Consider the following 25,471-nt stretch of genomic DNA (forward strand, 5'->3'; position numbering starts at 1 on the left):
AAACATGCCCAGACCATTTCAGACAGAAAAATAGCCTTCTATACTAATTACATGTACTAGCATTTGGCAAAATAGATACTCTGCCAGTTACTTTCAAAATGTTGTAAGAGTATCATTTCAGGCAGTATGTTCCACATAACAAGCAGTTCAGTCTTCTTCTTAGGCACTGAAAGTTTAGCCACAATCTTTATTGCCGTAATTAGGACTGGAAGAGAGGCAGGTTAGAACGCTTATATAAAATACAGCCAAAGTAATGTTATACTGGCGTTATTCTGTGTTTGGTATCTGACTTCAAGCTTGAGTTAGTGGAGGAATGGGTGAATGAAAGCCAGGAAGATGATCGTGGCTCTGCTCCGATCTCTCCCTACATTGCCCCATGAATGTCAAAGTCTTCCCAAATGCAGCTGTTCATTCCTGTTCTGTGCTCCTTTGCCCTTCCAGAAAAGGAGGTGGCCTGTTGAGCACAGTGCCACAGACTATTACTCATGCACATATTAGCACTGTGCAGCTAGTTCTTGTTGGAAGCTTATTTCATGAGCTCAGTGTTACAGCTGTTTTTGCATCAATAGTTCTTGTTCTGCACCATTGCCTGAGAGTATTCCCTGTTCACATTTGCTCTTTGGGGGGCCCAATCCCTTTTACAATTAAATGCAGTAACATACTTAAAGGCAACAATAATTAATCCGGAGACAATACAATGAGACTGGTGTTGCTTGGTATTGTATGTTGATGATGTAATCCTATGTTATTGAATCACATCTACTAGGATTAATTCCCTAACAGCAACAGACAGGAAAGGATGAACAGAGAGTAAAATAATGAGATGCAACACAATGGAGAGAGAGAGGAAATGAATGAAGGATATTGCCTGGTGCAATGAAGTATGTTCAACAGAAGACACAAAGTGCTGGAGTAACTCAGCGGGTCAAGCAACATCTCTGGAGAACATGGATAGGAGATGTTCCGGGTGAAGATCCTTCTTCAGACTGGGTGTGGTGGGGGAGAGGGGTGGAGGAAGCTGGAAGGGAGGTGGGAGCAAGACAAAGCCTAACAAATGATAGGTGGATAGAGGTAAAGGGGCTGTCCCACTGCGGCGACCTAATCCGCGAGTTCAGAAGAGTGTCTTCGACCTTCAAGCTCGAGGGCACTCGCCTGGAAAACCTCGAGCTGGATCAACCGTCAGCGATGAAACCGCGAGCTGGATCGGCCAACCGCATACACACAAACACATCGCAAAGACGGGGGCCAGGGAAAGCGGGGAAACGCTGTCTGAAATTCACACCCGCGATGAAGAGGAAGGTAAAAGACGGCTGCACAGTAACGGTAAGTTCTTTAGCGAGCGCGCTGGGGGGGAGGGGGGGAGAGAAGGGGAGGGAGGGGGAGAGAAGGAGAGAGAAGGGGGGGAGAAGGGGGGAGAAGGAGTGGAGACACTTTTAAGAAGTCAGACAACATTTAATAAAGTTTAGCTGGCATTTAACCTACCGGGCAGTTTTCCTTGGTCCTGAAAACTCCAATGAGCCAATTAAAGTGACTGGTCAGTGAAGGAGATTGCCTACGGCTGCCCTCGACTGCCTGTAACTACGTAGCGACCCCACTCCGCTGCACTACGAGTGAAAAAGAACCATGCCGACCAATTTTTACTCACGGAAAATTTTTCAACATGCTGAAAAATTTTCCGCGACCTAGCTAAGGCCGCGAGTATGCGAGAACTTCCCTCGAGCATGAAGGAGAGTTCCAGTGACTTCATAGGACCTCCTAGGACCATGTGTAAACCATGCTGCGAGTTTGAGTCGAGGGAAAACTTTTCTAAACTCGCAGATTAGGTCGCCGCAGTGGGACAGCCCATTAAGGATGTTTTTTGATCACAACACTCTACCTGTATCCACCTACCACTTGCCAGCTTTTGTCCTACCCTATCCGTCTTCTAGTTTTCTTCACCCAAGCCCATTACAATCCGTCTGAAGAAGGGTACTTGATCTTGAAACATCATCACCTGTCCATGTTCTCCAGAGATGCTGCCTGATCCACTGCACACTCCAGCACTTTGTGACTCTTTTTGTAAAACAGCATCTGCTATTCCTTTTGTCTACACCTTCATTAGAACAGGCTAAAAGGAATTTCAACACTGTTGGGCAAAAAGTTCACCAATTCCGGACTTTTCTGTGATGATAGGTGGATAGAGGTACACTTTTTTCGTGGCACATTTTTGAGAGAAAAAATGTCACGAATTTCAAAGTTCTAATGTTAGGATCTGTTTCTTTGCGACAATCTTTGAAACTAGCAGCATGGAGAGACCATTGGGTCCATCGAGTCTGGTCCTGATTTCACTACTTTTTTCCTGACTGCGTTGCAATTTTCATAATTTATCATATTTTCTTTTGGCAGTTCCCATTGAATGTGCTCGATTATCCTTTCGATCAGGTGTATCAATTTCCTTTCTCCCCCCCCCCCCCCCCCCCCCCCCCTCCCCTTGATTCACACACACACACACAACCCCCTCCCCTTCCTTTCTCTCTCCCCCTCTCTTCATCGTTGCATCCAAAGATCTCATTCACAGCCAGGATCTTTGGTTGCATCCGCTGCTCTCATTCACAGCCAGCTAACAGTTGGCTCCTTGCAGGCTTCACCCTACAGAGAGACGGCTGGCCAGGCGTCCAGTCAGGTCTGAGCCACGATGAGCGACACGACTCCGGCTATTACCACGGGTTAGACCTTATGCTCCCGGGGCATATCTGGCGAACTAGGTGCTGAAGTGAAAGAACCGGGGGTGCTTCGGGATTTATTATTGCGCTGAAGAGCGGCGCTGACAGCCCTGGGGACTTGCGACTGGCCGTTCGTTTTTTGCATGGTAAGGACTCAGAATCTTAAAGTATTTTTACCGCCCTAATCCTTTATCGCCAGATAAATGTGAGAGAACCGGTTCCCAATTATTATTCTCATTGGTTTCGAAAACCACTGTTAATCGCGCCTTATATTGTCTTCACTTTAGAAATTATACGTTTGTCCTTGTACGCGGGTTTGTACAAGCGAGAACGATCAAGTTTACAGGATTTTAATATTTTATTAGAACTCGAAAAGTGATAGTGTGTTTTCTATCATCAGTGGCAAACGTAACGTCCAACAAGGTCAGGTCGACCAAATGAAGAAGCAAATAGATTACTTTTCATAGGCACCCAACTATACTAATGCATCCCTTAGTCTATACAATGAACAAAACACAAAGTGCTAGAGAGGACTTCAGGAGGTCAGGCAACATATGGGGGGAGAATGTGTAGGAAGGAACTGCGGATAATGGTTGAAACCGAAGATAAACACGGAAAGCTGGAGTAACTCAGCGGGTTACTCTTCTTCAGTCCGCCTGTTCCTTTTCTCCGGAGATGCTGTCTGAGTCTGACCCGTTGACTTACTCCAGCTTTTTATGTCAATCTGGGGAGAGAATGGAAAGACGAGTCTCCGGTCAGGACTTTACTAATACATTGGTAGCCTATTTGTTGATCGTTTTAAAGGGAAGTCTATCAATAATCGTAGATTAACCCGTGTTGAGTCATGTGTTAACCCGTGGAAGCCACTTGAGCGGCACAGAGACAAAAGCCGCTGCCTCGCAGCGCCAGGGACCCAGGTTCAATCCCGGCTTCGGATGCTGTTGCAAAGACGTGTAATGTTTGTAAGTTAATTGGCCTTTGTAAATTGTAAATAAAGGGGTAAAATCTGAGGGGTTGGTGGGAATGTAAGGAATTTCTTTTTTAAATGCAATTAGTGTTAAGTGTCGGCGCGGAAACGAGGAATTTTTCTGCAATATTCTGTGAAACTTGATTCATTCTTTAAATCTGAGAAGACGGTTCCGTATGGTCTCATACAGTCCGGCAGCTCAAATTAGACCGCTTTTTGAAAACGGTTGTTGCCACAGTTGTTAAAAGTGCAAACCTATAACAGCTTGGCAAAGAAAACAAGATCATCGATGCCACCAATGTCCCATTAACTGAAGAAAATAAAGAGAAAAGGAGGTGGAATGCGTGCATGTAGCGTCAGAGAAATAATACGAGGGGTTGAGAAATTAGATTATGGAAAGGATTTGGAAAAATAATTTAAATGAAAAAAAAAGTAGATGGCATTGTTAAAGATCTAGAACTACCACAGCTGAAGAAGTAACCCTTCTAATAGAAAACGAGTGGTGAGGGGGGAGGGGGGGGGGTGTACACTCTAGAAATGTAACATTCAAGAAAACAGAAAATGCTGGGAAACAAAACTCGGCAGCATCCGTGGAAAGATAAATTGTCAACATATTAGGTCGAAAACCCTTCATCAGAACTGAGAACTGAGAAAGAAAGTCTCTGAATCCCACTTCTGATGAGGGATCACGAAAGTGAAATATGTTTCTCTTTCCACAGATGCAGCCTGCCTTGCTGAATGCATCCAGCATTTCCTGGGTTATCTGATACATGCAGTGAGTTATTTTCTGGTGCAGTGAGGTTGATTGGCAATCGTGAACAGCAGTCACATTGTTGAAACAATAGCCACATCTGATAATTGTGGGCAACTACTTCCAGAAAATAACAGAGAGAGCAACTGCAAGGTACAGTTTTCATTCATCTAATTCTAAACAGTTGAGTTTTGCTAAACGAACAAAAAATATTCATAACTGGCATTGTGGACATAGCAGACCAGTAAGTGTTTATTGGGGGTGCACAGGGTTGACCTACTGCAATGGTGAGGTGCAATAGACAATAGGTGCAGGAGTATGCCATTCGGCCCTTCAAGCCATTCACTGTGTTCATGGCTGATCATCCACATTCAGTACCCTGTTCTTGCCTTCTCACCATGCTTCCTGCCTCTAGCGTGTCCAATCCCTTAATAATCTTATATGTTTCAATAAGATCCCCTCTCATCCTTTTAAATTGCAGAGTATACAAGCCGCTCCATTCTATCAACATATGACAGTCCCGCCATCCCGAAAATTAACCTCGTGAACCTACGCTGCACACCCTCAATAGCAAGAATGTCCTTCCTCAAAATTTGGGGACCTAAACTGCACACAATAGTCCAGGTGTGGGCTCAAGGTGTGTGCAAAGGGGTGTCCAGGGTTGGGACTGGGTCCAGAAGACCATGGTGGTGCGAGGCCAGAAGAAAAGGAAGAGGATGAAGGATTGGAGATGGAAAAATATGAAGGTTGACATAGCAGGTGGTGGGGGTGCCTATGAGTTCTGATCAGGGGTTGCCACGACTGTTGCTGGAAGTGGTAGCCCAAGATGATTAGGCAAGCAACTCAATTAAAGTGGCCCAACGTGACTCAACTCCCAGCACCAGACTGGACCTGCCCAGACTGGGATGCCCCTTGAAGTCGCTTAGTTACTGACCCGTCCGTTAATGCAAGAAAAATAAGTGTTGGAGCAATTCAATGGGTGAGGCAGCATCAGCAAAACAACAAGAAGCTGGTCAAACTGGTTAAACGAGCTAGCTCAGTGCTGGAGGGGAGAGTAGACTCTGGGGTGGATGTGCTTGAGAGGCGTATGAGGCACAAGGTGCAGGTCATCCTGAAAAACCCTGGGCATCCCCTCCATGTAATTCTGGAGAGTCAAAAGATCACTCAGAACAACAACCGGCTCCTCTCCCTGCCCTGTAGAACGGAGCGGTTCAGGAGATCCTTCACCCCTGCAGCCATTAGATTTTATAATTCGGACCGCTAGGCTGTAGGGGGATGCATTTTGCAATTTTTAATTTTTAATTGTTAATTATTGGTCTTTTTAAGTATTTATTGCTCTCAGGTAGTGTCCACATTGTATTCTATGTATTTTCTGTCTGCGTTCGTTTTGAATCTGTGGGTTTGTTGGTTGGGGGCTTCTGGACATCTGAATTTCCCTGAGGGGATCAATAAAGTATTTATTATTATTATTATTATTATTATTATTATTATTATTATTATTATTATTATTATTATTATTATTATTAGTGGAGGATGGAGGACATTGATAGGTGACATGTTGGGTCAGGACCCTTCTTCAGACCTTCAGAGATGTGACCTGACCCTGTGAGTTACTTCAGCACTTTGTTCTTTTTCTGTAAACTAGCATCTGCAGTTCCTTGTGTCTCTATGAATGATTGTGTTTGGAAAATTAAGGCATTGGCCCATACAATAAATGGCAACATACTTAAAAGTTTACAAGAGCAAAGATGCCTTTGAGAAAATATTTAACAATCTTAGACAATAGACAATAGGTGCAGGAGTAGGTCATTCAGCCCTTCGAGCCAGCACCGTCATTCAATATGATCATGGCTGATCATCCACAATCAGTATCCTGCTCCAGCCTTCTTCCCATATCCCCTGACTCCGCTATCTTTAAGAGCTCTATCTAACTCTCACTTGAAAGCATCCAGAGAATTGGCCTTCACTAACTTCTGAGGCAGAGAATTCCACAGATTCACACCCCTCTGTGTGAAAAAGTTTTTCCTCATCTCCGTTCTAAGGCTTACCCCTTATTCTTAAACCGTGACCCCTGGTTCTGGACTTCCCCAACATCGGGAATTGGTGGATAAGGCAGTTAAAAAGCACCCAACTAATTTGTAGAGGCAGAAGGTGTCAGTTGACATTTTGTGTCAAGCCCCGACATAGTCCTGATGCAGGGACTCAACTCGACGCACCTATTTACACCTTTTGCCTTCACAGACTTTGCTTGTCCCACTGAGTTCTTCCAGCGTTTTGTTTGTGTTCGAGATTCCAGCATAAAAAGCCTCTTTTGTGTTCACAAAGATACTTTCCATCATTTGCTGAGGCACAGAATATATGACCAGGAGGTGACATTGATCACAATGGAATTGTATAAAACATTACTCAGGCCACAGTCTGAACACTGCATTCTGTTCAGGCCACCATACAATGGAAAGGTTGTTGCAATGGTAGAGAAGGTACAGAAGCATTTTACAGGAATCATGCTATGGATTGGGCATGTTCAGTTATGTGGTAAGATTGGTTAGGCTGGAACATAGGAAGACATATGGGAGACTGAAATGAAGTGCATAAAATTATCAAGGGTGAAAAAAGGAGATGTATCCTCTAACAGAGAGGCCGGTAACTAGGAGATATAGATTGGTAGGAAGGAACTAGATGCTGGTTTAAACCGAAGATAGACACAAAAAGCTGGAGTAACTCAGCATGTCAGACAGCATCTCTGGAGAAAAGGAATAGGTGACATTTCGGGTTGAGACCCTTCTTCAGACTGAGAGTCAGGTGATGCAGAGAAATATAAAACAAATGAATGAAAGATATGCAAAAAAGTAATGATGATAAAGGAAATAGGCCATTGTATAGGCAATGAGACTCAACAAGCCGACTATGAAGCTGGTACAACTTGGGTGGGGGAGGAATGGAGAGAGGGAGAGAGGGAGATGCAAGGGTTGATTACATTAGTACATTGTTAGATTGGTACATTGGTACACTCAATGGTGCATTGAAGTCACTGAGAAGAATTGAAAGGATTCCTCTTAGCCAAGGAATGATAGAGTCTGAATCAATCCTGCCTGAAAGGATGGTGGTACAGAAATCCATCTCACATTAAAAAAACACACCTGCAGAAACACTAGATGGACTATAAGCTATAGGGCAGCAGACCAATAACTGGAAGATTAAATAGGTATTTCTCAACCCGGATGGGGAGCACAGGCTGCTTTCAGTGCCATTACTGTCTGATTCCTGGGGTTTCCACATATATATATATATATATGTCCCGAGGGAAAATACTATAGGATGAATGCTGGTGTGTCAGCCAGCAGATTATTTCTGTTGTTCCTTCTCTTGTTGCCAAAAAAAAGCTTGGCCGCTACTTTTAATGTGATTCAGTACAGAAGCCAAGTAGAACTTAAATGCTGGAAAAATTAATCACACAACACAACATTTTTTATATAATCCTAACTTTAATCTTTTAAATTATACAAACCTGCAATTGTTACAGAAATAAACCACACATGTGAAAAAAACGAATCACAGCACCAGTTTTATAACCAGATATATGGATTCATTCGAATTTGATAATTAGTTATAAATGAGATGCCAGTCTTGGAATCGTCCAAGTTGTTCTCTGCACTTTACTAAAACATCAAGTCCAAGCATAAAGCAGCCTACAATATTGAAAGTGAGTCATTTCATCAAGGAATTTTGCAAGATTTAACAGAATTAAGTTATGGAAACATTTAAGTCTGAATATTCCTAGTTGGTGAGAAACAGGTTTAACACAGAATATTAAATAAAATGCTGACTGAATGAAATAGTTTCTCCTTGGGTGAAAAATGTATTTCCCAGCTCTGTTAGAACTTGTTGACAGTTGTAGCTTTGTCAAGTCACCTGGTTTATTAAGTGAGACTCAGTCTGAAGAAGGGTCTCGACCCGAAATGTCAGCCTGTCCACGTTCTCCAGCCATCTGTGTCTTTGTCTGAATCTCTTTGAAAATGATACATTACAACGCTTGCTTTACTAATATGACAAATATCTTAATAATTCAATTTAAAATTAATCATACATTGCAATCTTTTCCAATTTATTTCATTGGAAACCAACCTTGCGCACCAATTTGACCACAGCTCTTCAAGATCATAGATGGCAGCATCTATGCTTTTTGAGCATATTTTTGATTTTATTTGCAGAGACAGTTGTTTTTCACAGGTGCAAGGTTAAATATTGAAAATATTTCATATTTGATTAAAAAGATTGGTCTTCAGCAATTATTTAACATATTGCATTATATAATTTTGTCATTTATTCTCCGTTAAGATTAGCATTAGTTTATTTTCAGTTAAAATCAGGTCTTTCAGCACGTGTGATCCACACTCCCATATAAAACATGCTTTGTTGTTTGCAGCAAATCAGTTTTCAGGTAGATTAGTTAAATTGCATCACATTCATAAATATATTTTTAGGTAAAGGTCTGCTTCATAAAGGCCATGCATTCGTGACAATACAGATCAGCATAAGCAGAGAGCAGGAACAGTATCAAATATGGAAACCTGTGCAGGTCAGACCGATCATGTCCGACCTCTGTTTAGATTACCAATTTCATCAAAGGTATAAACTTTGCTGCAAGGCATTTTAAAGAGAATACCAAAATATACATCCTGGAATCTCTGAATCCTACAAAATTCAAGAAGATTATCAAGAAGGTTATCAAGTCTGCAAGAAATATATAGTTAAAAATATTAAAATTGAAAGTATATATACATTGTAAACAGTTGGAATTTCCTGGTTTGTTATATTTTTGCATTTGCCAGATCAATATTGCCACAGTTCTTAAATAACCTTCAAAGCATTTGCACATCACTGATATGCATTTTGACAAATAGGTGACAAAGCACTTATCATAGTAATAAAGCAAGATTCAGAATCATGTGTACACTAAAGTTAATGTACGATTAGGACAAAAGTTATGAAATGTAGGATTTTGAAGCAATAATGGCCATCGCTTTTTCAGAAATATGCTTATCTAAGTATTCTTACTTTTACTATGTAATGAACAGGAATGGAAGAGAGTGGATCACTGCTTATTTACTGCTCTTAAAAATAATGCCCCACATCCATGTAGTCTTGTGCTGAGGCCAGGCGCCAGCTCTCAGACACTTCCTCATCCCTACCCCTTGACCATATGTCACAGACGAACACCAGGCCATTATCTCTCTAAATATTTCTGATCTCATCTCCTCTGGCAATCTCCGCTCCACAGTCTCCAACCTCATCGTTCCCTAGACCCGCACTGCCCGCTTCTGTCTTATCCCCAAAATCCACAAACAGGACTGCCCTGTCAGACCCATTGTTTCTGCCTGCTCCTGCCCCACTGAGCTCATCTCCACATACCTTGATCCCATCCTAACCCCCCCCCCCTTTGGACAATCCCTTCCCACCTACATTCAAGACACTTAATAATAATAATAATAATAATAATAATAATAATAATAATAATAATAATAATAATAATAATAATAATAATAATAATAATAATAATAATAATAAATACTTTATTGATCCCCTCAGGGAAATTCAGATGTCCAGAAGCCCCCAACCAACAAACCCACAGATTCAAAACGAACGCAGACAGAAAATACATAGAATACAATGTGGACACTACCTGAGAGCAATAAATACTTAAAAAGACCAATAATTAACAATTAAAAATTAAAAATTGCAAAATGCATCCCCCTACAGCCTAGCGGTCCAAATTATAAAATCTAATGGCTGCAGGGGTGAAGGATCTCCTGAACCGCTCCGTTCTACAGGGCAGGGAGAGGAGCCGGTTGTTGTTCCGAGTGCTCTTTTGACTCTCCAGAATTAAATGGAGGGGATGCCCGGGGTTTTTCAGGATGACCTGCACCTTGTGCCTCATACGCCTCTCAAGCACATCCATCCCAGAGTCTACTCTCCCCTCCAGCACTGAGCTAGCTCGTTTAACCAGTTTGACCAGCTTCTTGTTGTTTTTTGCACTAATGCTGTTGCCCCAGCAGACAACAACGTAGAAAATAACACTTGCAACCACAGTGTTGTAAAACATGTGCAGCATTTCATTACACACATTGAAGGATTTGAGCCTTCTGAGGAAAAAGAGTCTGCTCTGGCCTTTTTTGTAGAGGGAGTCAGACAGACAGTTGACAGACCAGTTGACAGACCAGTCCAGTTTGTTATCCAGGTGCACTCCAAGGTATTTATATGTCTGCACCACCTCAATGTCAGCCCCTGCAGCGTTGACCGGCTGAAGGGGGAGCTTGGACCTGCCAAAGTTAACCACCATCTCTTAATAGGCCTTTCTCACGGGGTGACTTGACACAAGAGGTAACCAGAGTTGAACATCGTGGGAACCTCGTACGATAACCGTACGGCATTCGTGGACCACCGTGGACCACCGTGGCGCTAACGGCAGGTACTCGTGTAACTTGTTGACTCGGGAGAAAATTCAAGCAAGCTTGAATTTCTCCAAGAATGACGTACACTTGTGGTTGAACATTGAAACATTATATGGACATAGTGGCCAGTGCGATATCCGTAATAACTCTTACGTTTACCGTGGGAACTCCTGCGAACGGTGAACCCGGAAGCTGGACAGAGGGGACAGAAGGTGAGTAATCTGGAATGGACATGCTGGTCGTTCTCTGCCCACACGATCTCTACGGAGCTTCCAGGCTGTTTATATATAAAAGAGCATTCCAAAAGTGTCTCACCAGCAATCTGCAGCCTTCAAGAGGTCTTTTTAAATGAAGTGTTTATTTCCAACGTCTGGTAAGTTTCGGTAGAATTGCCACCAGCGTTTAGAGAATATGTACCTGTGATTTTGTCCTATTTTTTTTCTAATACTCATTAAATCAACGGGAGACTAAAAGTGGCATTTAGATAAACAAAGTTGCTGCCTTGGCGAATATCGATGCTATTATCTTTATGTAAACTGTGAGGGTTCGCAGCTGCCACAATGCGTCTGACGAGTTATACCAATGTAATTTGGCACAAGCTGGTTTAATTGTGGGAAAAACTCTTCAAAGCCCTTCCAAGACGCAGGAATTCCCCAGAAAGTAGCTCGTTTTCTTTTGTAGAACTTTCCTCTGTCAACGCATAGATCTACAGTTAGGGAACCAACTGCCGGTACTGATGTATTTGAGTGTTTCAGGGAATTTCCTCTGATTATTTTCAAGCTTTGTCCATCTCTTTTGAACTCATTTGATTCGATACTATTTGATTTTGGAATGGTGGTTACTTATCATATAAATTATGTGACCTATTTTCTGTTCCTATGATTCTCTAAGTACTTTGTTTATAAATTCTGAACTCGTGAATTCGAGATTTCAGTGGTTTTCTGTATGCGGCTCACTCAGATACACTTGGCACAAACCGGCTTTTCCCATTTGGACCGTATAAGCCGTTTACAATCGCGTTGGACTCACTACATTTCTATGATCTGTAATCGTTTAACATTGAGTATAAACGATTATATTTAATACTCGGAATGCATATTGATTTTAGCGATGCCATATAACTTTCTCTGTATGTGAAGGGAACGATCGCTTCTAGTATGTTTACACCTCTCTGTAAAACATCCATTCTTAAAAAGGTGGTCTCAATATCGCCAATGGAACATGTGTCAATGTGTCAAAGTACTTGTAATGCTTGTCTAAAAAAAAGTGACATCATTTGTGCCACGTGATGATTTAACAACACTTCATAGTTCACAATGTTCATTCAAGATTTAACGGGAAAGATCGGGAGACGGACAAGTCACTCGCACAAATAACAGAAATGCCAAGTACCCGTGGGAACTCTTTATCTACCCCCCGTTATATCATGTGATATCGTGCTAGACCACGACCACTTCACTCTGGTTACATCTTGCGTCAAGTCGCCCTGTGAGAAAGGCCTATTAGTCTTAGTTGTGTTCAGGATGAGACAGTTCTCTTCACTCCAGGCACAAAAGGCACTGGTCAAGTTCCTGTATTCCTCCTCCTGCCCGTTCCTTACACATGCCACAATCGCTGTATCATCTGAATATTTCTGTACGTGGCATGTGTCAGACTTACAGTTAAAGTCTGCTGTATACAGGGTGAAGAGGAACGGGGCCAGAACCATTCCCTGTGGGGCTCCAACATTACACACCACTGTGCCAGAGACACTGTCCCCCAGCTTGACAAACTGTGGTCGACCCGTCAGGTAGTCGTATATCCAGGAGATAAATGTGGAATCCACCCCCATCTTCTTAAGCTTGTCATTCAGAATCAGGGGTTGGATGGTGTTGAACGCACTTGAGAAGTCGAAGAACATAATCCTCACATAGCCACCGGGTTTGTCCAAAAAGGAGTAGATCCGGTGCAGCATGTAGAGGACTGCGTCATCCACCCCAATGTTCTCCTGGTATGCAAACTGTAGTGGGTCGAGTGCGTGCTGGACTTGTGGTCTCAGGAGACGAATGAGTAGCCGCTCCATTGTTTTCATGATATGGGATGTAAGGGCCACCGGTCTGTAGTCGTTGATCTCGGTCGGCCGCCCTGCTTTGGGAACCGGCACGAGACATGATGTTTTCCACAGACCTGGTACCCTCCCTGACTGGAGGCTCAGGTTGAAAATGCCATTCAACTCTTCACATGCCATTCAACTCTTGCATAGCTTTCAATGTCTAGCCCCCCATTGCTTCATCTTTACCATGGTTGGCCGGTCCCTTTGCATCTCCAACCACCACCAGAAAGGATTTCCAGTTCTTCCGCAAACAGAGAGCCAATTAATTTCACTCCTCTCGGCCTGGCAGAACCTGTCCTCACCCTCAACAACCTCAATTATGAATCTTCTCACTTTCTCCAAGGTAAAGGTTCTCCATGGGCGCTCGCATGGGCCCTAGCTATGCCTGCTATTTTGTGGGTTACGCCGAACAGTCTTTATTTCAGGAGTACCCTAGTACCATCCCCAAACTCTTTCTCCACTACATCAACGACTGCATCGGAGTTGCCGACTGTACCTGCAGACCTTGTGGATTTCATTAACCTCACCACCAATTTCCATCCTGCCCTCAAATTCACCGCAACTATCTCGGACACCTTTCTAGATCTCCCTGTTTCCATCACAGGGAAAAACTATTGACTAACATTTACTACAAATCTGTCGATTCCCAGTTATCTGGACTCCACTTTCTCCCACCCTGCTTCTTGCAAAGACATCATCCCCTACTCTCAACTCCTCGATCTCCGCTGCATTTGCTCCCAAGATGAGACTTTCCATTATAGGACATCCAAAATGTCCTCTTTCTTTAGTAAATGTGGTTTCCCCCCCTGCTGTCATAGATGGATCCCTTACCTCAGTATCCCACAGTATTGCTCTCACTCCCATGTTCCTATCTCCACCCCTTTCTGCCTTTTGTAGTTCGCTCTGCAACTCCTTTGTTCCCTAATCTCTTCCCACCCAAACCACACCACCCCTCCTCCCTCAGTACTTTCCGGTCGGGATTGGTCCCAACCTGCAATATCATCTAATGATGTTCTCTATAGTTGATGCATGACCCCCTGTTACTCCAGCACTTTGTGTCTTTTTTTGTTACACAGCACCGGCAGTTCCTTATGTCTCTAGAAGTTGGGACGTTATGTTACAGTTGTACAAGATGTTGGTGAGGTGTAGTTGGAGTATCGTTCAGTTTTGATCTTCCTGCCATAGGAAAAATGCCATTAAGCTGAAAGGAGTGCAGAGAAGATTTACAAGGGTGATGCTTGGACTCAAGAGCCTGAGCCATAGGGAGAAGTTGGGCAGGCTAGGACTTTATTCCTTAGAGTGCAGGAGGCTTTGGGGTGCTCTTTTGGTGGTGTATAAAATCATGAGGGGAAAAGACAGGGTGAATGCACAGTCTAAGGGCATATATTTTACATAAGAGGGGAAATATTTAATAGGAACCTGAGGGATAACGTTTTCACACAGATGATGTTCAGTATATAGAATGAACTGACAAAGAAAGTAGTTCAGCAGATACAATAATCTATACATAACTAAAACCCGACCTTGTACTCTTCCAGTTTGCGCGGTTTATCGATTTGCGCAAAAACGGTACGCGATAGCGCTATCTTTCGCCAGCTTACTCACCATTCTCCTGTGCTGCGAGTGCAACGTTTGGTTCCGATCGGTGGTATATTGTAAAAGTTAGTGAGGTTTAAAAATCTTAAAAACTGCGCGTGCGCAGATCGATCTCCTTTCCTGCCAGTCAGCGCTGTACGGATTGATCTTTTCACCTGTCACTCTGGAGGACGGTCCGCCCCTTCCTGCGCCATCGCGCCTTTACTGGAGCTGAGGGACGCTGTGGGTGGTCGGCGGAAGTCTCCATCCGGACACAATTTTTGGAGGGACCGGAAGCAGCGCGGAGATGTCATGAAATGGAAAGCGGAGAATCTGATCCCGGCGGAGGAGAGCGTCCAGTGTTTCCCAAACGCACCATCATCACTACACCCCGCAGTTCCAGCCCCTTCACCTCTGGCCCCTTCGCTGGCTCCTGCCACCCTCTCCCGTGATATCCTCCTCTTCCCCATGGCTCTTCCCCGTCTCTTCTCCAAGCTCTCCCCCCCCCCCTCCCCCCCCCCCCCCCCCGCCCACACGCCGGCGCAGCCGTAGCTGCTGGTGCTTCTGGGCCGAGCCAAGGATCGGCGCCGACGGCTGATGCTCCTCCGGGGCACACAAGGAGCGGCAACCGAGAGATTATGGGGAGGGAGAGTGAGGGGATAGAGGGAGAGGAGGGGGGGAGGGAGGGGAGGGGAGTTATGGAGGGAGGGAGGGAGGGAGTGACTGAGGGTAGGAGAAATGAGAGGGAGAAAGAAGTGTGGGAGGGATTGGGGAGGGGAGGAGAAGAGGGGAAAGAAGAGGGAGGGTGAAGAGGCGGGGGAGAGAGTGCTGGGGATGATGGGAAATGAGCTGTTGGGGGCTATAGGTGAGCGGTGGAATATCGCATTGGGGTCCAAGCCTCCGGTGTGACAGAGACCCAACGGGTCCCACTTAGACTAGTAATATATAAAAAGCATATGGACGGGTACATCATTAGTAAAGGGGGACTGGAATTTAGTAAATCGACAGACTAGAGAGTAGGACATTTTGGGTCCTAATCAATTTAGTAGACTGTGATAAGTGTGATGCCCCAAAGAATCACTGCTGGGACCTCAGCTGTTCACAAGTTATATTAATGATGCAGATGTTTAAGAAAAAACTGCAGATGCTGGAAAAATCGAACGTGGATAAAAATGCTGGAGAAACTCAGCAGGTGCTGCCTCACCCGTTGAGTTTCTCCATCATTTTTGTCTACCTTTAATGATGCAGATGATGGGTCATGTGTAATATATGCAAGCTTGCTGATAATACCCAGCTGAGTGGTGATGTGGGTTGTGAGAGTGACACAGATGTTTCACAGACAATTTAGATAGTCTAAATTAATGCCCAAGAGACACAGATTTTGTTTTAAATGTTCAAATATTTAAAAGTGTGTTCAAAGGGATTTGAATATTCTTTGAATCATTTAGAACTAATGTTCAGGTACCTCAGTCAATTTCTAAGGCTATTGGCATGTTGGCTTTTATTGGAAAAGGAATTGAGTGCAAGATTAAAAACACATGTTAGCACATTTATATAGGACCCTATCAAGAATGTAGCGAACATTTTGGTTCCACCAACTAAGGAAGGAAATATTTTCAATAGAGGTGGTGCAAAATTTTTTTACCTCAGTGATTTATGGAATCTGGATGGATGAGTAGGAGTGTTGTTAAGTAAAGCCCCAGTCCCACTTTCATGACCTAATTGGCGACCTCTGCCGAGTTTGCGCTTGACATACTCACAGCATGGTCGCCACGAGGTCGTAGGAGGTCTTCGTAACTCTTCCTCATGCTCGTGAGTGGTCTCCGCGTACTGGTGGCCTCAAGTAGGTCGCGGTGTTTTTTCCAGCCTGATACAAAATGTCCACGAGTAAAAAAAAGGTTGGCATGTAAAAAATTGCTACTTTTTACTCGTAGGTAGGTCGTAGTAGGTCGTGATGGTAGTCGTTGATAGTCGTAGGTAGTTGTATGTAGTCGTAGGTCGGTAACTGACCCGAGAAAAAATGCAAACATGACATCATTTTATCATGTGATCATTTTCCACTCATAGTTGGTCTTAGGTGTGGAAGACTGAGGTCGAGGGGGGTCGTAGGAGGTCGTAGATATAGTCGTAGGAGGTCTTTTACTTTGGCGAGTCAACACGACCTTCACATTTTTTTCAACTCGTCTAGGGTCTTCTAAACTCGCGGATTAGGTCGTCCAAGTGGGACAGGCCCTTTACTTTGAGTGATTAAACTGAATGGAACTAGAGAAGAATGAGTTAATTGCATACAAACATACTTTGGGATGGATGTAGAGATAATGTTTCCCCCATCTGTGTTCACAGTCCCAAAAAAAATGGATTGGACTGGGGTGAAAAAATATTTCCTAGCCAGACGGTGGTGAATCTCTGGAATTCTTCACCCAGGTCCATTGTTTAGGTTCAGCCACTGAATATGTTCAAGACAGAAAGGTTAGGGTTTTTTTTAAATTAGGCAAATTCAGGATAGAGGCTAGTGAGGGAAATGTTGGAGAGATAAAGGATCAGCATAATTGTATTGTATACAAGAGTAGACAAGAAAGCTGAATGGCCTGTCCCTGCGTGTATTTCTAATATTCTTGTTTAGACCTCCCAGTTATTTCATCTTCGACTGTCTGAAAAGAGGGAAGCAAACAAGTCAGCATCATCCACAATTCAGAAACAGATATGGAAGGAATTTCAAAGTCTACAGACACTATTTTACTTCATGAAAGGTATAGCTCCCCCATGGGGTACAGAATGAAACATATGTCCTTCACTTTCCAAATAATTTCTTGTATATGATACAAGGTCCCCCACTTCTACTCCCAGAGCGGGGCCAAGAAAATTGAAGATAGACACAAAATGCAGGAGTAACTCAGCGGGACCAGCAGCACCTCTGGAGAAAAGCAATGGGTGATGTTTCGGGTTAAGACCCTTCTTTCAGACTGAAGAAGAGTCTCGACCCAAAACATCACCCATTCCTTCTCTCCAGAGATGCTGCCGGTCCCGCTGAGTTACTCCAGCATTTTGCGTCCATCTTCAGATGACGTCACGCTCTCCAGATGGCTGTGCGGGCACATGAAATCGCGAGCGACCTTTGCGGGACCGTCGCGACTCAACGCGACCACGAGGTCGCGTAATTTGCATGCCAAGGACACGTAAGTGGGACAGGGGCTTAAATGAGTGACCATCAAGTGCTGTTTGCACAAATCAACTCCATTTTATCCTACCTACATTTTCTTCAACTTCCCCGGATTCTACCTACAACCCCGCGCAAGGGGCAATTTACAGGGGCCAATTAACCTGCCAACCTGGACATCTTTGGGAGATGGGAGGAAACTGGCCCCCCAGAGGAAACATGCAAGCTCCACATAGACAGCACCTAAGGTCAGAATCGCACCCTAGAGCTGTGGGGGCAGCAGTTCTAGTAACGGAGTCACTGTCCCACTAGTATATGGGTAGTTTTGAAGATGTTTTAATCATAAAATTCTCTTCACGGTTTACTATTTACAGGTCAAGGCAGATCAAACACTCAAAAGTCACTGATCTAATGTCCTGCATATTTTGCATCAGAAAATTCCAAATCACTTTCTCATCATTGGTGTTCATTGTTCTAGGAAACAACCAGAATTGTGGTGAGTTATAATACTATTATTCCATGTCTCTAAAATGTCCGCAATAACCAATTTAATAGTTGCTCGATTCAGAACAATTATGTCAATGACTATTATCTTTAGGGCAACTGTGGGAAACTTTAAATGTATATTATTTTTTTCAGTGGTGTCACTCTACATCAGAATTACAAATCTACTTCCAACCACATTAGATATATCATTACCAGACATCAATTTAAACATCGGATCCAATTGCTCATAAATGTTGTTAAATATAAAGCACCAAGACATTCGCAACCCATTAATGTCAGAACAGAGCACGGAAAGATCTAGAAGAAAGCACAAATTCATCATTCTGTCTCTGTTCAGTCATTGTCTTAGGAATCATAGTGTACAGGTAAGGAATATTTTTAGATTAATCAGGAAATTAATGGGCTTGGAATAACATTGCTGTCACTGGCAGCCGGGCCTTGAATCAGTGGAGAATATCATCATGTTATCAGATCCAGCAGGGTTCCTGCCTTGTGGATGAGGTTAAAAGGGCACTTGAAATCCCTCTAGATTCCAGGCCCATGTCATAGAGTGACTGGCTGTTTCACCCATCCAGTTTGCATTCACCATCAAATAACTATTTATGCAGATTTTACACTAATCTCATTTTATTTACTCTCCCCACTTTCCAAGGTCCCTTGAACGATCATTTATCCGTTAGTGCAGATACCAGGGATTCGTGCAATTATGTCATGGAAGTGAATTTAGATTGTGAATGGAGGATGAGAGGTGAGGGAAATGGAAGTTATACAGCGAATAACGTTAGAGTGTGCAGCAAATATTGGAATGTACAGTTAGTGAATGAAGTCAATGGGTAACAATACTGGGAAAGTGTGAATTGCAATTTAACAATAGTATTACCGCATTGAAGTTCAGTCTGCAAGGGTTACAGTTTAAGTGATTATTCTTGTCTGTACATCAGTAGCCATCAATGGGAAAATAAAGCACAACTTAATATCTCACATATTGAAAACCTCCTTCCTTGCTCCTCGGTTCATCTGATGAAAATCAATTCATGATCAAGAGATTCAAGAGAGTTTATTGTCATGTGTCCCTGATAGGACAATAAAATTCTTGCTTTGCTTTAGCACACCGGAACATAGTAGGCACGAATACAGAACAGATCAGTGTGTCCATATACCATCACATAAATATAAACACACATTAATAATTAAACTGATAATGCAAATAAACAGATAATGGGCTAATAATGTTCAGTGTTTTGTCCGAGCCGAGTTTAATAGCCTGATGGCTGTGGGGAAGCAGCTATTCCTGAACCTGGTCGTTGCAGTCTTCAGGCTCCTGTACCTTCTACCTGAAGGTAGTGGGGAGATGAGTGTATGGCCCGGATGGTGTGGGTCCTTGATGATGCTGCCAGCCTTTTTGAGGCAGCGACTGTGATAGATCCCCTCGATGGAAGGGAGGTCAGAGCCGATGATGGACTGGGCAGTGTTTACTACTTTTGTAGTCTTTTCTGCTCCAGGGCGCTCAAGTTTCCGAACCAAGCCACGATGCAACCAGTCAGCATGAGCTCTCTACTGTGCACCTGTAGAAGTTAGAGAGAGTCCTCCTTGACATAACGACTCTCTGTAATCTTCTCAGGAAGTAGAGGCGCTGATGTGCTTTCTTTATGATTGCATCAGTGTCTCTTTGTCTCTCTGCTCAAGCCACAATTTCCATGACTCACAGTCCATCTTTTTTGTCCAACCACCTATACAACAAGTAAATACTGCATTTTTTCCCACAAGGATTTCCTCTCAATTTGCAGCGATGTTTCCTTCCTTATTAGTGCTGTACAGCTTGCTTATTTAAACTATGAGCTTCCCTCTGTGAGTTTCAAGCTTCAAATATGTGAGGGAAGGAACTGCAGATGCTGGTTTCAACCGAAGTTAGACACAAAAAGCTGGAGTAACTCAGCGGGTCCGACGGCATCTCTGGAGAAAAGGAATAGGTGATGTTTCGGATCGAGACCCTTCTTCACACTGAGAGTTAGGGGAAAGGGAAATGAGAGATATAGACGGTGATGTAGACAGATGTAGAACAAATGAATGAAAGATATGGAAAAAAGTAACGTTGATAAAGGAAACAGACCATTGTTTGCTGTGGCCTAGGTGAGAACGAGTACTTTCAATGAGACTCAACAAGACGGCTGAAGTGGTACAACTTGGGTGGGGGAGGGATGGGGGGAGTTTCTCTTTGGGCTGAGGTAAAGTTAATGCAGAGTGTTGGGAAATGGACTCTCTCCCCAATGCTTTGGAGCCACCAGTGTGGATCCCATGGTCAGGCTGCCATCACTGCATTTCCTGGGGCCACAAATTGTAGGATTTAGTGCAGGGAACCTGTGATATTTGCCAGTGATGCTTGTCATTAAACAGATAGCACACAATATGGAAGAATCAGTGCAGATAAACACAATGTTGCTAAAATGAGTCATAAAATCGCCCATGAATCCGCCCATGAGCGTACTACACGTTTGCGTGAGAGTAATCCATCTTGTTCCGCTATAGGATCTTTGGTGTTAGGGTGGATCCAGAGGAAGTTTACGACAAAGATCCCAGGGATGAGTGGGTTAACATATGATGAGCATTTGAAGACACTGGGCCTGTATTTACTGGAATTTAGAAGGGTGACCTAATTGAAACCTACTGAATAGTGAAAGGCCTGTGAGATGTGCGTGTGGAGAAGATGTGGAGAGGATGTTTCCACTAGTGGGTCTAGGACCAGAGGCCATAGCTTCAGAATAAAAGGATGTACGTTTAGAAAGGAGATGAGGAGGAATTTATCTAGTCAGATGGTGGTGAATCTGTGGAATTCATTGCCACAGATGGCTGTGGAGGTCAAGTCATTGGGTAATTTTAAGGCAGAAGATTGACAGATTCTGGATTACATAGAAACATAGAAAATAGGTGCAGGAGGAGGCCATTCGGCCCTTCGAGCCAGCACCGCCATTCATTGTGATCATGGATGATCGTCCCCTATCAATAACCCATGCCTGCCTTCTCCCCATATCCCTTGACTCCACTAGCCCCTAGAGCTCTATCTAACTCTCTCTTAAATCCATCCAGTGACTTGGCCTCCACTGCCCTCTGTGGCAGGGAATTCCATAAATTCACAACTCTCATTGGCAGACATCCAGGTTCGATCCTAACCTCGGGAGCTGTCAGTTTGGAATTCACACGTCCTCCCTGTGACCGGGTGGGTTTCCTCCATTTTACTCCCACATTCCAAAGACGGTGCCAGTTTGTAAGTTAATTGGCCTCTGTAAATTGCAGGGAGGGGATGAGAAAATAAGATAAGATAGAACTATTGTGAATGTGTGATTGGTTGTTGGCGTAAGTGGACCGAAGGGCCTGTTTCCATGCTGTATCTCTCTAAATCTGAATGATGATATATTGCAAGATCAAGAGAAGGCAAAATGGCAGGTTTTACCAACAAAGGCTTTGTCAGAGAACAGTTGATCTTATAGGACTTGATATTACAATCCCTACTATAATTGGCATCTTCTTACTATCTTAAGTGGGGGTAGGGGTATAAACTTTATTGGGGTCATATACAGAATCATATGCAAACACATTAAAATTCTTATTACAGATTAATTAATCAATTATAGATTATTTAAACAAACGTAAATGATATACTTATTTGTACTATTTATGCATACTGCCCAATTAATTCAATAATTTATGACTGTATGACACCATTTAAGATTACTTTGTGATTCAATATTCAATAGGAAACATAATCTCCAACAATTAACTGGGCACCATTTGAAGCTCAAAGTATTCAATTAATCCTCACAAACACATTTAATGTGATCAGATGTGTAGTGAAATGGTTGAATTAATGCATCTTGTCTTCCTCAGTGTCCTTCAACAAACAATGGATTCTCCACTTACCACCACTAAAGAACTTGCTTCCTTTGTCTGGCCACTGCATGAAGGTCATTTCCCAGCATAGACTACATTGAGCTGGAGCTCCATTGCTTAGATTGTGCTCCTCAAAAGTACCGGGATCAAATTCACTCAATTACATGAGATCTGATTTGTTTTTAACCAAAAATATACAAATGATTTTACACTTCATTTATATGATCACCAAAGTGAGAAGAGATCTGTGGAAATGTTTGTGTATTAAATAACACATCACATTTCTAATAGTATGCAAGATCAAACAATGGAGGCTGTTCAGTTTAAAAGTTTACCATCATTTATACTGTTTCAGATTCCTCATGATCTCATAGCCTCATCGTCAGATGTTGCTTTGAGGCTGAAACCTCTGTATATTTTTACGTTGATGAGTTCCCAAAGTGCAATGTCCATTATTTGTACAAAATACTCTAGCTGAGCTAAATTAATGCTTTTTATGACTTCTAACCTTTCACATTGTTTTTGCTTATAAAGCCTTGAATTCCAAATGCTTTATTAACTGCTCACTTATAACCCATCCTAAATCTTAAAAGAGTTTGGCATAAATTACCTCAGGGCTCTCTTCTTTCACCCTTTTTAAATTATAACACTTAGTACTGAAGTGTGCCTGGCATCTCACTAACAATGGGTGCCTTTTAGAAGTTTGCTATTATCTTAATCTCCATTTCTTATCTTTCCCCAGTTTGATATCATCTGTAACTTACACCCCGAGTCCAAGTCACTAACATAAATCACAATCACCAGTGGTCTTTCAACTGGAAGGTACACACAAAAGCTGGAGAAACTCAGCGGGTGCAGCAGCATCTATGGAGCGAAGGAAATAGGCAACGTTTCAGACCGAAACCCTTCTTCAGACCTTTTTGTGTACCTTCGATTTTCCAACATCTGCAGTTCCTTCTTAAACACAAAGTCTTTCAACTGGACCCTAAATACACCACGGGTTACCTACCTACAATCTCGACAACAAATGTCTCCTTTATTGTCTCCCTACCATCACCAGCCAGGTGTGCATATATGTTGCTGCCACCCTTTTAATCCATTGGGCATTAACATTGTGAATGATGTTTTCATGTTATAGCTACACACTCAATATTTTTATTCAATGCACTATTTATTGAATAGTAGGATGTGAGTTGTACTCATCAACTCCTTGCTGGTCATGCATCATTAGTCCACACTTCTCCAAATAACGATTCATTTTCTCCAGAGTTGTTTCTCTAAGAGGCCTCACCACCACAAGAAACTGACCAACTTAGGCTTGCTATACATTTTTTCCCCTTTTAGGAAACAATTGTGGGATTTCAGTCATTTGGCCTGATTATTTGAAATTTCTCACCTTACTACTTCCAACCACTTGAAGTTAACACTATGAATGGAGCCATTTTTAATGTCTGAATCCCTTTATATAAATTCAGCAAAATATGGCATAGTCCTTCTCTTTGTAACCTTCTGTCATTGCCATAGAGTCCAATTCCCTTTCAGTATTCATTAGACATTTAATGACTGTTGCTTCGCTCTGTGAAGTATTTGAAATTTCACAGGTAGGTATCTGATCCGATCACTCTTGGGAAAAGCAAGCACAAATCCCAGCAATGTAACCATGGCAAACGCAAACAAAGACATTTCCGGAATTAGTCATTGAAGTATAACGAATTCCTCAAAGTGTAATTCAAAGGATATGTTGAAACCAAATTATGATCTTTCTGTTTTTTTGTCAGTTCTCTGGACTTTGATTCCTGATGGCCTCCTTTGCGATGGTATTTAGATTTGTCAACACTACGGACCCTCTGCTTGGGTGGCTTAATTCAACTGATCGCGACCATTCACCCAACTACTTTGCCCTGTTCTTCATACTGCTGATCTTTGCCATTGTTTTTGGAAACGTGTTGGTGTGCCTTGCAGTGCTGAAAGAAAAATCTTTACAAACAACTACGAACTACCTTGTTGTCAGCTTAGCAGTAGCAGACATGCTGGTTGCTACTTTGGTGATGCCATGGGTCGTGTACCTGGAGGTAACCTAATATTTTATAAAACTTACATTATTACATTATCGATGAAGCGAAGGTGCTTTAAATGAGATTTCCCCCATACTGAATGTGAATTGAAAATGAAATGTCCAGGCTATTAATGTTTATGTTAAATGTGATAATACACTCATAACAGTAGTATCAAGATTAAAATCAAGAACTCTCATTTTATTTAATTTGATTCATGAACTTAATGATCAGGAATCATCATCAGATAACAAATCTTAAGGAAAGACAAAGATTTGCAATTTTCACAGTACAATGCAATATGACAACACACACCACCAGATTCAGGGACAGTTTCTTCCCAGTTGTTATCAGAGAATTGAATCATCATACTATAACCAGAGAGCAGAGCTGAGCTACTATCTACCTCTTTGATGACCCTCGGACTATCCTTGATTGAACATTGCTGGCATTACCTTCCACTAATCGTTATTCTGTAAATGGGTTGATTGTAGTCAAGGTATTGTCTTTCTGTTGACTGGTTAACACGTTACAAAAAGCTTTTCACTGTACCTTAGTACATGTGACAATAAACTAAACTAAACTAAACAATAGCTGTAGAATCTTCAGCTCAGGCTTAGGATGTGTGTGATGTGAATTTTTCAAGGTGAATTTATAACACATTCATTTGCAGTTCCTTTATCAGCTTTGTTCATTCAGAACATTAATGGTTTGAAAACACATTGGCCGATGTTACTGTTTTAAAAAAATGTAATGGTGAATGCTTTATAAACAAGGGTTTAAGGTAGAACACAAAGTGCTGGAGTAACTCAGCAGGTCAAACAGCATCTCTGAAATAGAACTGATGTTAAATCAGGAAAAGCCGCAGATGAACAAGGAGCTCCTCTTTGTAACCTCTGGAAGCAAAAATAAAGCAGATTGATCAAAACAAACACCTTCCAACCAATGATAGACTCAAAATGCTGGAGTAACTCAGTGGGCGAGGCAGCATCTATGGAGAGAAAGAATGGAAGACGTTTCGGGTCCAGACGCTTCTTCAGTCCAATAGCGGTTAGATTCCAGCATACGTCATAGACTGAAAAGATCTTAGTACCAAATAATATCAAAAGATGTGGCAACCATTTGCATTCTCAGTTCTCCCCGCAGACTACATGCTTTTAAAACAAAATGGAGCAAAGCATTTACTAATCAGCTCAGTCAGATCAAATAGACAGGATGAAACACAGTGGAAGCTTTTGACTTTATTGATATTTTAATTCTGTTTGCTTGCTCTTCATTTACACTCTTGAATATTTTCCTTCATGTCTGTCTCTCATCTATTTATAAAAT

At 42.5% G+C, this 25,471-nt stretch overlaps 1 protein-coding gene across 2 annotated transcripts in view; it reads left to right on the forward strand.

The window, feature by feature from the left end:
- Positions 1-2,575: 2,575 nt before the first annotated feature.
- Positions 2,576-25,471, forward strand: part of drd3 (dopamine receptor D3) — a 45,619-nt gene continuing 22,723 nt past the window's right edge. Inside the window, exons 1-4 of one of the 2 annotated variants that reach the window (XM_033033288.1) lie at positions 2,576-2,848; positions 4,389-4,573; positions 18,071-18,192; positions 23,867-24,160. In XM_033033288.1, coding sequence (XP_032889179.1) covers positions 23,888-24,160 — 273 coding nt within the window. In that variant the 5' untranslated portion in view covers positions 2,576-2,848; positions 4,389-4,573; positions 18,071-18,192; positions 23,867-23,887. The remainder of the gene's footprint in view (positions 2,849-4,388; positions 4,574-18,070; positions 18,193-23,866; positions 24,161-25,471) is intronic. The other variant, XM_033033290.1, reaches the window with a different exon arrangement.

Source organism: Amblyraja radiata, chromosome 14 (assembly GCF_010909765.2).
Source record: "Amblyraja radiata isolate CabotCenter1 chromosome 14, sAmbRad1.1.pri, whole genome shotgun sequence".
In the NCBI taxonomy this organism is placed as follows: domain Eukaryota; kingdom Metazoa; phylum Chordata; class Chondrichthyes; order Rajiformes; family Rajidae; genus Amblyraja; species Amblyraja radiata.